The following is a 20561-nucleotide window of genomic DNA, read 5'->3' as shown; positions in this document are numbered from 1 at the left end:
TCTCTCTCTCTCTCTCTCTCTCTCTCTCTCTCCAATTGAAATTTGTGTGTTTCAGGTACATACAGATGCTTTAAGTCAAAGGATACGTTTTATTTGTTTTTAATGAGATAAAATTAATCAGACATTTAATTTCCATTGCCTTCCCCCTGTGATCCACAGGAAATTTCTGGCTAGATTTCCTACTAGTGGCCAACTTTTCATTACTGTTTTCATGTAGCTTTCCTGCTTAGGAGCAATTCCTTGATCTTTTCCCATCGTGTACAAGCATGCTGAAATCTTTGCCATGACTGGGCAGCAACTGTGACCTTCACCAGAGGTTAGATCTCAAGGTACCAAAGTGAGGGGAAATTTGTGAACCAAATTAGCATGCTAGAAGGACAATAGTTAGCCCAAGAAGGATGCCAAATCAAAAATCCATTTGACAAAGTAGAGGTTCGGTCCTGGGGAGTCTAGGGAAACCCAAATCCAGAGCATCAGAGGAGGGCTGAAGGTTCCGTTTACAGGTGTCAGGCAGAAATAGGACTGAACACAAGGCTGCCTTCATCACCTAATTGCAATACATCTTATCTGCCTTCCATTTGCCAGACTCTACGCCAAATGATTGAGACACAAAGCTAAGTAAGAAGTGGTCCAAAAAATCAAGGATGGTAAATCCAAATGGACAGTGGGTAGTCTTAAGACAAAAATTAAAAAAAAAAAAAAAGAAAAAAAAGGCAACCCTAGAGACACACACTCATGTAGTAATGTTATGATCTGCTTAGATATTAGTGGTTGATGATTAGGTAGGTTAGATTAAAATATCACAAACATGTCCTAAAATTTGGGTTAGCTTGCAAACCACTTAAAGAACCAACGTGCATCCTCACGGACCATTGCCACATTTCCCAATCACCCTCAACCAACCATATTAATCTTCCAGCACTTCTCTGTCCAAGGCCATCATCACCAAATCCCTAATTGCTACATTGGATGGTTTCTTGGTATCATCCACCCCTCATTCCTGTAGCTCTCTCTAGCCTAGTTATGTTCTCCTGCTTTGTCTGGGTTCTCTCCAGTGGTTCTCTCTGCTTTACTCTCTCAGCCTAATTGTTCAATATTTCCTCTACAGTCCTCCTTCTCTATCCTCCCTACTCTTTTTTTTAACCTTTATTTCGGTGGCGGGTGGGGAGACAGGGCCTCTGTCTTCGGCCCAGGCTGGAGTTTAGTGGCATAATCATGGCTCACTGTAGCCTCTATCTCCAGGGTTCAATTGATCCTCCGACCTCAGTCTTCCAAATAGGTGGGACTACAGGCATGCATCACCACACCTGGCTAAACTTTTTGTTTGTTTGTTCGTTTATTTTGTACAGACAGGGTTTTGCCATGTTGCCCAGGCTGTTCTCAAACTCCTCAGCTCAAGCAATCCTCCCGGGATTACAGGTGTTAGCCACCGCACTGGGCATCTCCACTCTACTCTCCCACAGCACCTCCTGTGACTGATTCTTTAGTGTGGACTTCAAGCCCACCTTCTTTTTCAACTTCCGACCTGCATTTTCACTGTCAGCTTAACCTGAGTGTCTCTTCTAGAGATTCAAATGCACTGTGTTTAAAATACAGATCAGATCTTCCTCTCTTTTTCTATTTTTTCTATTTGCTACTCATTTAATGGTATTCATCATTTGGTTGTCCACATTAGGAAAGCTGAAAACGCTCTCATGAATGTTAACCATCTCTGAATCTGTTTAGCACATGGCACATTTATCAATGCACATTTGATACATTAATAGCTAACTGTAGCAAAAAGTCTTAACTATGTACCCAAGACTTTTCAAAACACACCCCACTCTTCCCCTACCCAAACCAAAATTATTTTGTTTTCATTATTTCTTAGGACAAATTCTCAGAGTTCACTCAGGCTGTCCCACCTCTCACCTTTACATCCGTCTGGGAATACCACACTGACTTAGCCAGGTTTTTGCATGTTTTGCTTTCTTCTTCTTGACTGTTTTCCTTACCACCTGTCAAAGTCTACATATCTTTCAAGGCAGGTCCCTTCACCTGTCCTAGATAATACCTTCCTTGACCACATCAGACCCCTGTAACACCAGTACACCACTGCCACCCCCAATCTTCAAATTCCTCTGGCACCTAACATCTGTACCACAGAATTTAGCACCTGGCTACATACTTGTTCTCTTTCTTTGGTATAAACAAAGCAGAGAGCCAGTCTGTTTTCCAGTGATTCACAGACATGGTAAATTCCTCCCAGAGTTTTTCCCAGAATTGTGTCTTTGAAGGGAATTTATATTCTTCCTTTTGTCAGATGGTAAAATCTGTGTACTTCGTTGTGATACAATGTGTTTTCCCTTTTGTCTTAGTTATCAGGAAATTTAGAGCTGTTTCAGAGCCAGATTGTAATAATCAGCTTATCTCAGGATCCTGGTAATAGCTATGTATTCTACCTGCCTTCTTTAGAACTCTATTGTGTGTTTGTTTTTAATTTTACAGTATATTTAGGTTGTGATACTCAATAAATCCTTTTAGAACAAAGTAAGAAAACAGATCCTCAAATAAGCAATATTTTTCTCTTATTATATCATAATTTTCTTTCTCCTACCTGGATTGTTAGTTCTTTTTAGATTTTGTTAGAACAAAATCAGATCTTATATTTCTTTTGATTACCCAAAGTAGAAAGCATATGTTAGGTCCTTAATAAATCATTGCTGAAATACGTGCTTTGTTAAAGTAAGTTGGATTATTTTAAATTGAGACAGCAACATCCCCTAAAATGACATCATTCTAACAAAGGGACCTTAGCATTTCTTTGTTATTTCTGCCCTTAGCAGAAATAAAACATTTATCAGAAGAAAAATATCATAAAAATTAAAAGGTAAAGTTTTAGCTATCACTGGCATCTAGACATAAGACTTAAAACAGGCAAGAGGATTAACAAAATCAATAGTTTACTGCCAGTAACACTTACCAGATAACAGGGTGCATTTTTCCCTCGCAACCCCAAAGCCCTGCTGGCTGCCTTTCTAATAAACACAATGTTCAGATGGTGTCTGACTTATTTTTTTTTCTTCCCTTATCCCCATTTTCACTCCCCCTTCCTAACATAAGATAGCAAACATTAAAATTGGCTTTCAATAAAACTACTTGTGCCAGTCATCAAATTCTTTTCTTTCTTTCCTTTTTTTTTTTTTTTTCCTGGTTTCTTTTTAAAGCTCACCCAGGGAGAATAGTTTGACTTTGAAACAAACCACAAGAATGTAATCATAAAGTCACCTCCAGACTTGGCCTGTGTTCATACTTCCTGTCCTTTTACCTCCACCTCTACCCCACCCACCCCCAAACTCATACATTCATCCACCAACACATACCTATGACTGTTAAATATTTATGCAGATTTGTGAATAGTTCATAAAAGTACAAACACTTTTGAGACTTGAAATTTATTCATCTGACTGGGCTTTACCATTGTCCAAAAAGTAAGGACTTGGTGAATCCTTTCTTTTGCTCCTTTAACCAGAGTGGAAATGTTTGCCTTTTCATTTTAATAATATACTAAGTGAGTTACCTTCCCCAGCCTCCTCCTTCTAAGTAATAATGTTGCAGAGAGAATGCATGCATGCCGGGGGCGGAGGGTGGGGGGGGAAGAAGAATGAGAATAACAAATAACAAATACAACTATCTAATAATTATGAGATCAAAAATATCCCCACTCCACCTTTCTGTTCTAACCTATATTTTAGTCTAATGTTGGAAGATAAATTAAAACTCATCTTTATTCCCAGAGTAGCTATTTTTGGACCAAACCAATGTGGGTCCATCTTGACCAGCCTCCTGTGACCTCAACCTTGCAAATTGTCCAGGACCCATAATTAATACTAGACTGTTTCCCCACTGCCACTTCCAGTGTCCTGAATCACCTCACCTCACATTTAGCTCATATTTGCTTCTTGAACAGAAATTGATTTACATTTGGCTTTAGTGAAACAGAATAAGGTAAACCAATCTGCTGCAAAGCAAGAAGCATATTAAATCTATTTTACATTTGAACAAATATGTCAAACTTCTGCTATTTGTGATTCTCCATGCTGATTCTCTCCACCATTAAAATAAATACAAGTGGCCGGGCATGGTGTCTCACACCTGTAATTCCAGCACTTTGGGAGGCCAAGGTGGACAGATCACGAGGTCAAGAGAATGAGACCATCCTGGCCAACGTAGTGAAATCTCATCTCTACTAAAAATACAAAAATTAGCTGGGTGTAGTGGTGCACACCTGTAGTTCCAGCTACTCAGGAGGCTGAGGCAGGAGAATCACTTGAACCTCGGAGGTGGAAGTTGCAGTGAGCCGAGATCACACCACTGCACTCCAGCCTGGTGACAGAGTGAGACTCCATCTCAAAAATAAACAAATAAATGTAATACCTGTACTCATATTAGACATAATGTAAAATACATAACATTTAACAATGGGAGATGTGGAAGTACAGAGCTACGTAAAAAAAACCTCTCTTTAACTCTTTGAAAATGTGTCCTTTATACATATATGGTCAATTGTTGATGCAAGAAGTAGAATTAAACATTTAAATAATTTTACCATTAGATTTTATTAGACCTGTTTGATAGGATAAATCTGGGCACTTGGGTATATGATTTCTTCAAAAAACAATTGTCTAAATGTCATGTTTACTAAATGTAGTGAGATCACTAATGTCAGATTAGCTTTGGAAACTGGAAAATGTTAACCTGAGCAGGCGAGAAATAAATATGAAGAGGGAATCAAAGTGTAATCCATGGATCTGAGTGTATATCTGGTATTTCTAAGTCTTTAAGAATTGTGTGTGTGTATATATGTATATTTAATTTATTTATATAGGTGAAGTGAGTTGTTAGCCAGATGTTAAAGGTTGGCAGTTTAAGGGCAAGAGTGAAAATACTTTGCTACTTACTAGTAAAACGTGGTTGCACAATTCGACATTAAGTAAGTAATAAATAAACAAGTGAATCCTGCATATTCTACTTTATTTGCTCATTCTTCTAACTTTTCAAGGCTGCAAGGCACTGATGCAACCACATGTCTAGCTGCTTCTAGGTCCAGTCCATCTTCATCCCTGTACACCCCGCTAAACATTAATACCAATGCCCACCTCTTCCCTCCAGCCTCCTCATGCAGTCTCTAATCAACCTGACCATCATAAATATATAGAATGCTTCTTTGTCTAATACCATCTTGGACGTGAAGCCACTCAGCCATGGTAGAAATAGAGTTGGAGCAAAGCAACAAAAGAGGGGTTCTTTTGAACCTGCTTGCCTCCTTTACTGCCTCATGGTCTTTCAGAGAAAGAGACTATCAGTCCAGAATAAGAATAGCAATTGAGAGAACAGCTGCCTCAATTTTGCTCATAAGCCAGCTTGGCTGAACCTGGTTTTGGAGACATAGTGACTTTTTCTGCCCTCCTTGACTCAAATAAGCAAGAAGTTAGAATGCCAGTAGAGCCATAGCAGTTGAAAGGGCTGGAAGGGGTAATTCCAAAGAGCATCCCTGCTTGCTTACTATTTTCACAATGGCTCTATATAGATTTGTGCTATTAAACACGAGTTTGGAATGAGAACCTTTAGGTAGAGCTGATATTCATGAAAATCATGCCAGTGCGGGAAACACTCCTTTTATGAATTAAGCACAGCTTGTAGCTTTTTTTCCATGGCTTTAAACACTCAATACTAGTCAAAACCTGTGAATATGTATACATTCTTTTATAAGGATAATTAGCTTCTTTATTGGTGGCGCCTCCTGGATTAGGAGGATTCTTCCATGCAAATAAGCAGTAGAGGAAAGCAGTACAACAAAGAACACCTTTCATGTGGCTTCAGTACTTATTTAGCAAAACTTCTACATTTATAGAGAAGCAAATGCTAAATTCCTGGATTTCTATAACCTTCTTTCACATTGTTTCATATTAACTAATTAAGATTAAAGTTCTTACATATTTTTGGTTAATGTACACAAAAAACAAAGAGAGCACTATACAGAGTCTGTTGAGAATAGTTCACCAAAATTGTTTATGTCCAATTTTGAGTTTCTGACCATGATACAAACAGGTAAAGATACCATTTAGGGATCATAAGTATTGTTTAAATATTAGCCACAGAAGTTAACGATAAACATAGGATACTTTGTGCATTAGAAAGATCTCAAATTAAGTTGCAAATAAAGTTTCCCAGTGATAGTACCAAATTCATAACACCTCCCTTGGGCCAAGAGAGTTGGTTTTTTGGTTTGATTTGGTTTGTGAGTTTTGGTTTGTTTGTTTAAGCACTTTGTTTTTATGGTGGAGGCATCCATTTTTGTGTGAGCCTGAAGTTTTGGGGTCCTTTGGTGGTTTTTTAGAAGTGATATTGTGGTCTCACATTTTAATGTTTCCTGGAAGAACTAGCTAGCAATTTATTTTAATTACTTCACAGGAACCCACATGACAATTTTTGAAGGACATTTTCTTATTACTCATTGTTTATTATTTGGTCATCATTTTCCCCAACAGGACATAGTTTTTAAGGTAAGATTCCATGAGTTTTCCTTTTATTTCAGAATTTATAACTTAGAAATTTTACTATTAGTTTCTGCCTATTCTCCCACCGACCCACATAGTACCCCCACCACACAACCCACCCCAAAAAATATTTTCATAATTTGGGTCATTTAGAGACAAATGCAGCCTCAAGAACCACAATATTTGGAGGTGTTTGGAGACAAAAATCTTCCTATTTGATCACCAGCCTTCAAAACACTAAATCCTATTGGGATGCCTACCGGTGCCTGATAAGAGAAAAGTAAATAATACAGAGGAAAATCACCATTATATTCTCTAGATTTAACTTTGGCAGATATCTGACTTCAGAAATAGAATCTCACTTCTTGTGAAATCATTTTGTTTAATTGATCGGGAAAATCTGCAGGTCTATTCATTTTCAGACATATGTTTATGAAACTAAAGCTCAATTCTAGAGAGCAAGTCTTATTGTAAAACATAGATGAATGTTGTTTCATTTTTAAAATAGATTTCACTACTTGCCTCTCTTATGTGACTTTAATATTTTTATTCCTTCTCCAATTGATCAAATAGGAAGTTTATTATTACTTTCATAATTTTTACTTTTTCATTAAAAGCCACCCTGGTGCATTTTTATATGTATGTTTTCATGAAATACAGAATAAGAAAAAATAGCTATGATGTGAACTGCACAAAACCTCAAGGCTTTAATGATAATAGTTACCTCTGGAAAATACTTTTACATACTTTTTTCCATTCTATTCTTACCGCAAGATAACAGAGCACATAATAAAGCAGTTACAGAATCACAAAGCTAATAGGAACCCTTGAGGTCAGTAGCTTCAGCTTTCCATCTTACAGATGAGAAAAGTAAGATCCAAGGATGTTAAGTTAAATTTCCCAAGGTCTGTAGTTTTCCACTTTCTCCCATTACCTTTTCTACTCCATGCTACCTTTGCTATCCCCATCTTTCAGATAATATAATTATAGTCCCTCACTCAGAATCATACAGACCTTCAGTGAACTGGACCCCAGGTCTTTGCCTTCTAACATTTTTTTCCACTCTCTGGTACATAGCCTACTGTTAATCCCTGCTGTCTGAAGGACCATTCCTATCCTCTTTCTAGCTTTCAGGAGAAATATTCCTGTTCATCTCACAAAGTGCTAAAGACTCCTGTAAATATATGGATAACATTCTCAGGATCATTAATAACAGACTGAGGAAATGAAATAAGCATCTGACTGCATTATTTTTAAACTGTTTCTACAAGTTACATAGTATGTGCTTAGTAAATATTGGTTAAATTGAATGAGAGAGTAAATAATAGAGGCAACAGGTCTATTGTTTTTAAAATAAGGACTGAAGGTCATTGCTGTGTTTTGTAGAAGGACTGTGTGGTCCCAGCAATAGAGGATATGCTTAACGACTAGGAAAACCTGAGAACCAAATCCAGCTTTACCACTTAACAACCTTTGTGGCCTTGGCAAAGTTACTAACTTTCCTGAACTGTAATTTTCTTTTCTGTAAATACTGTCTGCTTTACAGAGATTTTATGTGGATTAAATTAGACAATGTACATATAGAGTTAGGCACACAACAAACACCCAACAATTTACCCTGTGTTGCCCTTCATGTCTGCCTGGGAGGTGACCGGTAGCCTGCTTCTCTGCTCTGTTTCAGTCAGAGTATTAAAATCAAGCTGGTTTGCACCTGGATACTTTCCCATTATTGTAACAGCCCTAGAAACACAGGGTGTCACAGCTTTATTTCATTGGCATGTACCACATGTGCAGTAGGCTGTGGAACGGTGCAGTTTTCCTTTTTCCCTTTTTTTAAACAGTTTGCTGATGCTGAACGTGGCATAGAAAAGGAAACATACAGGTGAAGGGGCTTTTCTCTAATGAAATTTGATTGTTTTGAAAAATGTTTTTTACAGTAACTTGATGTGGAACAATATTTCATCTACTAAATGGCCTTGAGCATTTTGCAGAGTAAATCTTAAAAATCATGATGTTTCTATGGCTTTCATATGTACAATTAGTATTATAAGATTCCTTCTCAAATTATTGGTCAAATTTGCCCCCATCATCTCCAGCCTTTTCAAAACTTGTAGTATTCTGAAATAAGTGGTAATACATAAGCAAGCTATAACGTGTTTGTGGATCCAGAAATTTATGTCTCATGAATTCAAAATCTTTAGACTCTTTAGAACCTGACGCTTTTAACTTCTTTATGAAAATTTTAATACTTTATAATGTACATGAGTTTATGATATACATGAGCTTACCAATTCTAATACTTTATGATATACGTGAGTTTACCTTAAAATCTTCTATATAAAGTATTTGAGACAGATTTGTTTTTATCAGGTCTTCAGATTACCCTTTGAGCCTGAATAAAATAGAATAATAAAATCCCTTTATAAAAAATACAACTAATATTCAAAGAGCACTATTGTAAGTGACATATGCCTATCCCCATAGCTTATGCCTGTGCTTTACTTGGCAACTAGTGGTTCACAGATGTCAGCCTGCTTGGTACTTTGATAACAAGTTCAATCAGTCCTGATCAAGACTTTCCCAACCTGCAAATTTATCAATGTAAACAGAGCTTTTGAAAATGTAAGCCTTCCTCCCTTCTCCCAAACACACACATACTGTAGCTTAGAATTACTTGCACAGTGACTTTTATGATAAAAGGCTTAGTCTTGGGGTGAAGGGTGATAAGGAAGTTAGAGGAAGGCTCGAGAGCAATAACATTTCAGTCAATACTATTAAATGTAAGAAACTGGGTTTTGGTAACATCAACAATAGCAGTTATTTCCAGATATTTAAAATGTGAAGTCTCCAGAATGTACTACAATTTTGCTTATATTTCTCAGACAAGAAACTACTAAAACAAAAAAGGAAAGAAACAAAACACTAAAAGATTTACAGGATAATTAAGAGAATTAATGTATCAAATAATATCAGTTCCTTAGAAAATGACTGTTCAAAGCTGGATGTTCTTTTAATTGATCAAAATAAGGATTTGTAATTTTCAATTCTGTTATGTGTTTATTATAAATCTGTATTTGTGTATCTATATGAAGGTCTCTATACCCTCAGATATACTGTCAGCTGAGTTGATGAGGATCCTGACAATTGAATTTTAAAGCATGTATAAATCTTTAACACCCTTTGACTTTAAGAAAAATTGTTATTCATGTTCTTTAACTAATGGTGAGCTGGATAGCTATAAAATCAAGAATTTGCAGTGGGAATAATCTTCTACTGAGAGTTAGAATTTAATATTTACAAGTAGTCAGTGAAGGTGTAGCCACTCCCCATTGCCTTTAAAAAAATATATTAAGAAGGAAAAATGATACAATTATGCTGTTTTCAGGTGTCATTGGACAGTTAGGTTTTTGGAGAAAGCAGATTGGTTCATCTAGTCCAAACAGTGAGAGAAAGAAAGATACTACAGAAGTAGCCAATAAACAAATAATTTTGGCTTCAAATCATACTATAAACATGGTAAATAATACATATTTTGGCATAAAAGAATTATAGAATCATAAAATTTTGAAAAACTAAAGGCTAATGTCCAGTTTATTATTTTGTTATCTCAATGTCATACAGTTCTTTTCAAATCACACCCTTTATTTAGATGCTTTTTGAATTAAAAATAAGACATCTCACTTTACACGCATAGTGGCCCATCTGAAATATCCTGTGTTTCTGTAATGTATTAAAAGTTTGTTCACTTCTAAACAGTAATTTTTAAATGTCAAAAAAATATAATTCATGGAAAGAGAACTCACAGTTACCTCCTTAAATTTTCCCATGATTATTTAGGTTACAGAAGTTTTATTATTTTCACATTGCTTTTTCTCACTTTCATGTCAGCAAATGTATTTTGTGCATTTTATATTCACTAACAGTTCACTTGGAGAGATCGCTCTAATATTTGGAGCTGATTCCCTACAGATACATTCTTTAAATATTCTATGCAGAAAGGATTTGATTGTTCATATTGTATGTTATCTTTTCTTGATCTTATTACTCTGACCTGTACAGGCATTTAGTAGAACCCATGAAGAGAGTACAGACAGCTGACTGGATGAAGAAGACATTGGGGAAAAAACTCCCATTGTTTAGATTTCTGTCAGAGGATATAAGAATACTTAATTTCTTTTATCTCTAGGGCTTTCATTATCATTTAAATTTCATTTTACATTAATTGATCAGGGATTAGTAAAGCCATTATGCAGAAATTAGAATAAGACAAGCCAGATGGAATGAATAATTCATGAAGTCCAATTACGTTTTATTTCTGGTGTACTTTCAAACTTGCCTCTGACTTCTGTGCTATTTTGATGTGACAATATTCACTGGAAATCAAGAGTGCCATTTTAATTTATTGTGTCCCTCTGGAGTGGAAGCATTTGTATGCAGTAGGGATATATTAACGCATCCCCCACCCCAGACGTCAATTTTAGAGGTTTTGAAAACACTGGGTGATCTAGGAATACGGTTAATTTTCTACAAAGGTTCAGGGGCACTTCAATGAGCCAAACCAGTTCAACTGATTGGAGTGAGCTGACCCCATATAGAGAGACTAAAGGCGTAGGATCTCGAAATGATAACCTCCTGGAAGAGAGTAATCCTCCCTAAAATATTTATACCCATTCCCCGCTGCAAAAGAACCCTTAAAATAGGAATTTGGCCTAGAGTTGGACTGGAGGTAGCAGCAGCTGTTGCAGCTACAGACGAGGACCACGAGGTGGCAGGGGTTGCCTTCAGTGAAAGGGTTTGGGTCGGTCGGGACCGCCGGGGCTTCAGAACATCCCAGCCGGTCTGAGCCGGGCCGACCACGGTTGGGTTTAGGCTCCGAGCATCTCGCAAAGCGTTGCCCGGCGAGAATTCCGAACTAATGGGCAGTCCCGTCCACCTGTCTGGAATGTCTCATACGACTGTGTCTGAAACCGCCTCCCCCCGCCCGTCCCAGCCCCCAGCCCTTTCAGAGGCCCCCCTCTACCCCCGGTATTTATTTATGCCACTGGACAGTTCTAGTCACATTAAAGCTCCGGTTCACCTTCTCGAGGACTTTCATCTCGGGAAGTTTTATGACACTTTGTGAATGTGCAAAGTTTTTAATTAGGCTCTCTAGACAGCCCGAGGCAGCAGCAGCGCCACAAAGTCTTCACGGTCTCTCTGCTTTACAGCACAACAAGCCGCTCTACTCCTTTGAAGACAATGCAGACTATGTGTACGATGTCATGTGGTCCCCCGTGCATCCCGCGCTCTTTGCCTGCGTGGACGGGATGGGGCGCTTGGACCTCTGGAACCTCAACAATGACACCGAGGTGAGCGGCGGCTCAGGCGCCCGGGCCGGAGGGCTGGGAGGGGGGCGCAGTCGGCCACTCGCAGTCTCTTCCTCTTTCTCCAAAACGGCCTTTTTTTGGACAGACCTTCCAATTGCGGCAGGGCTGCCGGCCCCCATTCTTGACTACCCTGAAGGGACTTGGCAGATGCATTGGCCAAAAATCACTTAATCTCCCTTCATCCTTAAACGGTGGCAGCTCCCGGACAATTAACGACCGTTTTTTGCAAAGAGCGAAACGTTATGCATTCACGCCTTTCGCTATGGAACAGGACACACAGGCATTTGTCAGAGTCGTGCTGAAATAACTTTATTGTCAAACACTTGGAAAATAAAGCTTTTGTGGATGTTGATTTTTAGATTGGGCTTTTAAAAAGGTCTGTCAGCGGTTGCTGCTTGTACCATTTCTATTTTGAATCCATAAAAGACGATTATGTTTACTATTTTATGTTTAGATCTTTCATCCATTTGATTTGTAGTAAGGTAAATATTCCTTGTCTAAGATATCAAACTCGAAGGCAGACTTTTACAACATCCTCTAACTTTGAACATGCATATCAAACTCAGTATTTTTAAAAAATAGAAATTTTGACATGTCAACATTTACAGTAAGTGAAAATACCTATGTATTTTAAAAAGCAGTCAGTAATAAATATTGCTTTTAAATTATGCCATAAAAAATTATGTTTTAAAAACTATGCCACATGCATTGTTCCTTTTAGCTAGTCTTGCAAAATTATTGAGTTGCTAATTTAGGTACTTGGATGTTTTGCTTTGTTTTGTTTTGTTTTTAACATAAATATTATTGTCCTTCAATTTTATAAAATAAAATGGTCTCTGCATCACTTCTTGGTTTCTGATTCGAGAAAGCTCTCTATAAATAAGAATGCACAGGTAAGAGGAACAAGTGCTGCAAACTATATGTCAAGTGGAGAACAACAGAAAGGTCTTTTGAAGTGTTTTGAGCAGGAAACAGCTCAGCCTTTTTAATTAGGAAGCCCACAGCTGGAGGATCTGAGGAGGAGCATACTTCCCTCCTATTTTGTGTGCGTGTGTGGGGGGGGGCAGGGAAATATTCTTCAGGTGTTATTATTGAGTCCTTGTATCTTCAAGGGTATATACACCTATAATCGCCGCCAAGTAGTTATCTTTTAAAAATCTTTCAATTTGAGTCTATTTTTCCTTTTAGCTACAAGAACTCTGTGACAAGGATAAGAGTTATGTAATGAAGCATCTTTGAAAATAACCAAAAGTCTTTTGAGTACATGAAATGCCCCATCATTTGGATGTTGAAAAGTTTATAACATCATTGTTTTTAATAGAAAGATGTTATTATCCTCCATTGTAAGGGTTTTCCAGAGTCTTCATCACTGTTTATTAAAATCATATTGCTTCTATTTGCTAGAAGAAATTCATTCATTTACAGCAACCAAAAAAACCCAACATTTTCCAGATTGACTTAGGAGACCGCTGTATTAGAAATCCAGCTTAGCTGAGATAATGTTTAGGTGATACCCAACTACAATGCATATGAAGGAAGTAAATGTTTTACAAACTCCTTAATAATTCCTATGTAACTGTTTTTCTTTTAAATATTTTTTTTTAGGTAAAATGAAACTAATGTCTCAACATTGACAAATGTGATTATTTCCCCCTCTCTTTCTCTAGGTATCAGGAGACAAACGCATAAGGTTTTATAGCTAAACATTTTTTAGAAATCATTATTGGTCATGCAAACTGTTTAGTTTTGTGGTAAACATAATTCTGCTTTCACAAGAATAGTAGAGATACATTAAGTCTGACTGAAATCCAGTAATGAACCGAACACTTTTTAAAACCTTCAAATCATTTTTGCCTTCTGGCAAGTTGAACAAGATTTTTCAAATATTTGTCAGATTAAAAATTAGGTTTGTTTAGAAAAATCTGAATTATCAGCATAGAAGTATGTTTTGTCGTTGTTGTTCATATTATTACATTTTTGGACCAACTTATTCCAGCTGTTACTATTTAGTATTTCTGATTTCTACTGCTTAATGTAATAATTTATGATATATAAATCTTGTCTTTGCAATTAAAATGATTGAGCCAGGAAAACTGGAAATATCTGTGAAACCAAAGTACAAGAATAAGAGACAGAGAGAACATATGAATTGTTTTTTATTATTCATCAACTTTTGAAAGGTCATTACTGATCAGATTAATACAAATATATTTTGTCATTTTCTTCGTGTATTCATGAATTTTCTAGCACATAATATAGGCTGTGATCATTATTTTCTATCATTTATAATAACTGAAAAGATTCTATCTTTAAATGTTTAAAATATTGTTTCAGTTTGTTATGGTACTTTTATATTCTAAATAAATTTCTTGAAAATGTACTAGGCATTATTTTAAATGTGTCAAAATGTCAGTTTATTTTCAGTGATTAATTTTTTTGTTATATTCATATTAAGATTAAACATTTTATTCGATTTTTAAGATTGTTCATACATTACCTAATTCTATTCAATATCAGATTGTTCATGGAATTAGGTAATAGAATTAAGTAAGAATCCTGTATAATCCTTCTAAATTATGGTATTAAAAATTAACTTAGAAGAGTCTACAGCTGAATCACAGATTTGTTTTCTGGGCAGCACGCTAATAATAAAGTGTATTGACAGAATTATGATCCATCTAAATTCACATTGTTTCAGCCTTTGAAAGGTTTGGTTAAAAATTCAGACTCTAGCTTGCACAGCAGGTACTTTTATTGTAGAAATTGTATATTTTTCTAAAATAAATGAGCCGGTGACTTTTGGCGTTTTTTCTTTTTCTTTTTCCTTTTTTTCCCTCACAATTGACATACAATGATTTAAGCAGGTGAAAGAATTTTTATTGATTTCAAGATTAAGTTTAAACATAGATTCTTACATATGATGGAGTTTTTATTGCTATTTTAAAGATAGGTATTGGGTCAATAATTTCGTATAAACAGATGGTTTCAATTCCCTGAATAACAGAATGCCGGTGGTGCTGAGCCACAGTACATGTTGTGTTTCCATCCTAATACGACATGTTTATTAGACACAGGTCTTAAACAGTGGCATGAGATGATCTTGGTGACCTTCTTTTCACCATATTTTTTCTTTTTGTTTTAATATTTACCTTTTCCTCTCTTAATGGCATGTTGTCATTTCCTATTCGACATTCTTGTAAAATGCTCAAGAGATCTGAGCTTTATGTCAATTTTAAACTTCTAACCTTGAAGACAAGCATTTATACAACTGATAATGGAAGAGAGGCAGACACACTAAAAAGTCTTCCCAAATACTGAGGTTCTTGGAACAAATACTGCAGGTTTCATTGTAGCACCTCCGTTTACTTTAATTATTATTATTATAAGCATCGAGGCTTTTAGATTTGAAGTGTTTATTAAAGGAGATGTAAGGTATTTTCTATGAGTGGGTGGCTGTAATCTATCATGATGTCATCCTGGGGACAGTGCCAAAGTTGTGGATCACTTATCAAACTTTGGTACTGCCAGAGGGAGGAAGACAGATTTAACAAAAAAAAAAAAGAGAGAGAGACAGAGAGAGAGAGGGATTTTGAATTTTTTGAATTTTTTTTTAACCTTTGTGTTTTCCTTTCGTCTTCTGATCATCTCCTCCTTGATGAGGTTTTCAGGGATCAATACATATGTTTACTTTTTCCTAGAAGACTCACGTTAATATGACTTCTATTCCACTATGCACCCACTTTCTGCCTTTTTAGTATCCTTAATCTTGGTAAATCGTGAGATCTCTCTCTCTCTCTCTCTCTCTATTTGTCCATAAACCATGACCCGATAGGGAAGGATCCCATTTAGCTCCTGTGTTTTTTCTTGGATGTACGTTTGTCATAATCCAAAGAAATATTCATGCCACTTACTGCCCGGTGACTATGTAAGAAGATTCTCCCTCCTTTCCTTTTTTGTTAAAGTGTCTCTTCTCTCTACCCCTTAATTCAGTGGAGCATATGATTTAAGAACAATGAGTCCTTTTTCCCCCTGCACAAGGGATGTATATTACTTCATGCACATTAAAGCAGTTGGTGACTCATCCAGTTAAACGTGTTATTGTAAATTTGTATATTTAAATTCATATTCAGAGATTCTTTTATTCTGTCATAACCCCTTGGCAGGTTCCAACAGCAAGTGTGGCCATTGAGGGAGCATCCGCCCTAAACCGTGTTCGCTGGGCTCAAGCTGGCAAAGAAGTTGCTGTTGGGGACTCGGAAGGGCGTATTTGGGTCTATGACGTTGGAGAGGTACATGTGTTTGTGTTGTTGTTATTGTTTTGACTTGTGTATTTATCTACTTTAAAGACCTAGTGAAATTATTGGCAAGACCTTGTAGGCCATAAGGACCCTTTCTAATGTGCTTGCAAATTTCCATTGACTTCAGTGCTAGTTTCATGAGACTTCCTTAGGGTTTAATGTGATCTTCTGTCTCCATGCACAGGATGCTTTAGTTAATGATGCAAGTTCCTTTTGGAGTCCTATGGAATGCCCTGTCATCCTGTGATGGAGTGTGGCACTTCCCACTAATTTCATGAGAATAAAAATTTGCCAAATATATCATGCTCAAATTGAATTTGGAACTTTTTATTTACTTGAAAAGTCAAGTTTTGGTTGATATATTCAATTAATATATATACTATTTTTCTTTAAAGGGTAGCCAATTGAGAATGAGATTAATCAGAATTTTGTACCATTTTGTAGTATTCAAATTTATTATATGAGATATATACCTTTCTAGTATGTCTTATTACGTGATATGCAAAGTATTCCTGAATATCATGGCATATAAAAAAGGAAAAAAAACCTACATCTTTTATTTCAGACAAATCTCCTTGAATTTTTATATGATCTTAATTTAATATTACATTATCAATCAATTGAACTTAAGATAATCTGTTTCTGTTACTGTATGAGAAAGTGTTGGCAAAAACCTTCATTTCTGGTGAGGTAAAGAATTTTTTCCTTAAAGAAAATGAAAATATTGAACTTTCAAGCAAAACAAAATAGGAGTGTTATGTAATGCTATTTTGGCATAATACGAATCTAATATTTGCATTCCAGAGGGAAAATATACCACATTTGTATGCATAGCATCCTAGACCTAGAAAGTACTCTGTGAGTGCCTGGCGGATGGGTTTAGCTGATCACACTGAGAAGGGTTCTTTATGGTTTCATCAATCAGCATCCTATAAATTTGGCAATCCTAGATGGTTTGTTCTACAATGGAACTTTTGATGACATATTATATACTGCTATATGGCATAGTTGATTATGTTGAAACAAGCTAGATGGTGTTTTTTAAAATTCAGCCAGGGACAAAAGTTGAATGACTTTAGAAATGGGAGTCTTCTATTCTGGATGCATAATTCTAAGTGAAAAAAAAAAAATCTCTAGCTTTTACTGCGTGTTATCTATTTCATTTGACACCCCCTTCACTCCTGATGCCACAAGCTGAGTTGTTCCAACAGTGACAAAGATTCTATTAATATTGGCACCAATGGTGAAGATGCAAATGGTCTAGTGACTATTGATGTAGTTTGGAGTCTTTGGGAAAGAGAATACCCTCTAAGTCGGAAATACCACCAATAGCGTTAATAGCAGTATTTTTTCTTCAATCAGTATTCTTTGTGTTTAATGTGTTTTTCTCATGGTCTTCATCAAAGTAAAACTAACAACAACAAAAACAGATATTCTTTATTGGGTCATATTCTAAAAAATAAGAGCAAAGGAGAATGTTAAAAAAAAGAAGGCTTTTCTTTCTTTCTTTTCTTCTTTTCTTCTTCCTTTTCCTTTCCTTTGCTTATAACAAGTGTAATTGTAGGAGAGCAATAGACATGAAGACATGCTCAGAGACACAGTGACAGAAAATAGATGAGATTTAAAAACACTTTGCTCTACCTCCTTTGCATATACATAATGTCCCTTAACTCACTTAAGATTATACGCAACATTAATTATTTTATTCCTTTTTGTTTTATTCTAAAAGGACTGAAAACAGAATAGTTTAACAATCTGGTTTATATTTTAAAAGGCCTTTTGAAAAGTCATATTTTGACTTGAATATTATATATACACACATATATATGCGCACACATGCATTAATACACATTGTCTGTGCAATAAGGAAACACATGACATATATACAGAATTTTCTGCAGTAAAAGTGATATGATAGCTTTTGGACAGAATCACTTGAATATGACGTATTTTGCGAGTATATATGATTTTACAAAAGTTGCTTTGGCTGATATGTGGCTGCTAAAACTTCTTTCTAGGATGTTATCATCATTTCTAAATTGTAAAGTGTTGTTATACTCATATTTCTACAATCGTACTGGCAGGTCAGGCTGGTTTTCATTTTTACGTTATTGCCCTTGCTTTTCTAAGTGATATTACAGACTATAGAAATGTCTGCAACTATAGGCCAGTCTCGCCTATTGTCTGGAGTCTAGACAGGCTATAGAAAAATCTCTGTGACATATAATAGACCAAACAATTTGTAGGGTTGTTTATCCCTACAAATTCACTACCAAGAAAAAGAAAGGATATACTATTTTATTGAGAATAGGTAATATTACAATCTCTAGCACTTCTCTGAATGACCAAAAACCAGGATAAGCTTATATACTTGAACAATTCTTTAGGTATTGTTTGATCATATACAAAGCAATCTATAGCTCCGAAAAACTGAGACTTAAAATAATTGTCTTAACTGGGTTTTTTCTAATTATTTTTGTAAATCATATTTATTTGGGTGGAAAAGGGAACTTTTGTGTTACTCTTTGTCACCTCTAAGCTTTATTCTAAATCACTGAAGACGTAGTCTGTAGAGGCACCATGTACTAAAAGGAAAAATGACTTCCCTACATCTGAGGCTTAGCTGCAGCCCACTTGTGAAAGGGAGAGATCCCTTAAGGGCAAATGCTGCCACTGTTATGATTACTCTAGGATCGTTCACCAGCCCAGAACTGACAGAACGTAACTGTGCTTAAAGAGAAGCCGGGCGCGGTGGCTCAAGCCTGTAATCCCAGCACTTTGGGAGGCCGAGGTGGGTGGATCACGAGGTCAAGAGATCGAGACCATCCTGGTCAACATGGTGAAACCCTGTCTCTATTAAAACTACAAAAAATTAGCTGGGCATGGTGGCGCGTGCCTGTAGTCCCAGCTACTCAGGAGGCTGAGGCAGGAGAATTGCCTGAACCCAGGAGGCGGTGGTTGCGGTGAGCCGAGATCGCGCCATTGCACTCCAGCCTGGGTAACAAGAGTGAAACTCCGTCTCAAAAAAAAAAAAAAAAAAAAAAAAAAGAGAGAAGTGCACCCTCTAGACAAGTGCCTTCTCAGCCTTCCAAATCACCTAAACTGCGGAAGGCCAGATGGAATGCTTCATGACAGGCTGGCCCATTTGGAATTAGAGGTCAAATCTAAGGCTGGTGCATGACCGACTGCAGGGAGGGTGGTTGAGCAGGGAGCTGTTTAAGAAGAAACAAATACGGCATTGAGGACTAAATTGCCAGTAGGCTCTGCCACCATTACCCATACTCAAAATTTGTTCCCTGGTCCACATTAAAATGAAACTCGTAACCACGGTCGTGCTGGCCTTTAGGCAGAAAACCTTGCTTTGTAAAATCTAGAAAGAAGACAAAATGCTTTTAGATAAGCTTTATAATACAATCTGTATTAAAAAGTAGGTTGTAGGTTTTTAGAGCACGCAGTGCTCTAAAACACAGTGTTGATCCATTTTCCGTAGTACATTCTTCTGTGGGAAGACATCTCACATTCATTCTCCCAGGAGACTTCTTTTGAGGAGACTTATTTTAGGCTGGGGAGAAATGAGGGGCCTGTAGGCTAGCTTTTGCCAAGAGCTTGTTCCATAAGTGAGGCTGTCTTGAGGAATATAGGACCTGTGCAATTGCATAGGGCCGCATGCTTAGGGGAGCCCTGAGCTTGGGTTAATGCTCTGTCATGGTCTTGCAATTGTTTTGCAAAAACCTGTTGGGAAGGAACTCTACATTTGCATTTTTCACTGAACACTGCAAATTATGTAGCCAGTCCTGTCCACCAGAGTGTTATTCTTAATGCCATTCATGAGGCAAATAAGAAAGAAATATATAGATATATGTATATATGGGTCTTAACCTAGATCATTAGGAAGAAGGAGAAACCTCTAGAAATGTAGTTAAATGGTTGGACACACTACTATATGATCTTCTCATTACCTATTTCTTTTCCTTTTTTTTTTTCTTGAGACAGAGTTTTGGTCTTGCCCAGGCTGCAGTGCAGTGGTGCGCTTCTGTCTCCTGGGTTCAAGCAATTCTCCTGCCTCAGCCTCCTAAGTATCTGGAACTACAGGCACATGCCACCATGCCCAGCACATTTTTGTTTTTTTAGTTTCACTCTGTTGGCCAGGCTGGTCTCAAACTCCTGACCTCAGGTGATCTACCCACCTCAGCCTCCCAAAGTGCTGGGAATACAGACATGAGCCACCGCACCCAACCTCATTACCTATTTCTTAAAAGTATTTAAAAATGTTTAATGAGAAGGGTCACGACTCTACATTATAAACATCAAAGAACATAAAGATAGAGCTGAAGCCGTACTGGAGATCCCAGTTCACC

The 20561-nt window shown here is 36.8% G+C and overlaps 1 protein-coding gene across 6 annotated transcripts in view; it reads left to right on the top strand.

Annotated features, from left to right (window-relative positions):
- The window catches only part of DYNC1I1 (dynein cytoplasmic 1 intermediate chain 1), a 314945-nt gene that overhangs the window by 280824 nt on the left and 13560 nt on the right, over nt 1-20561 (top strand). For 5 of the 6 annotated variants that reach the window (XM_032252893.1, XM_032252891.1, XM_032252892.1 and 2 more), the window contains 2 exons: nt 11747-11887; nt 16069-16194. In XM_032252893.1, coding sequence (XP_032108784.1) covers nt 11747-11887; nt 16069-16194 — 267 coding nt within the window. The remainder of the gene's footprint in view (nt 1-11746; nt 11888-16068; nt 16195-20561) is intronic. The other variant, XM_032252894.1, reaches the window with a different exon arrangement.

Source organism: Sapajus apella, unplaced genomic scaffold (genome assembly GCF_009761245.1).
Source record: "Sapajus apella isolate SASKATOON/1434 unplaced genomic scaffold, GSC_monkey_1.0 scaffold81, whole genome shotgun sequence".
Classification (NCBI taxonomy): Eukaryota; Metazoa; Chordata; class Mammalia; order Primates; family Cebidae; genus Sapajus; species Sapajus apella.
The sequence above is the reverse complement of the archived record's forward strand: the minus strand, read 5'-3'. Positions and strand labels throughout refer to the sequence as shown.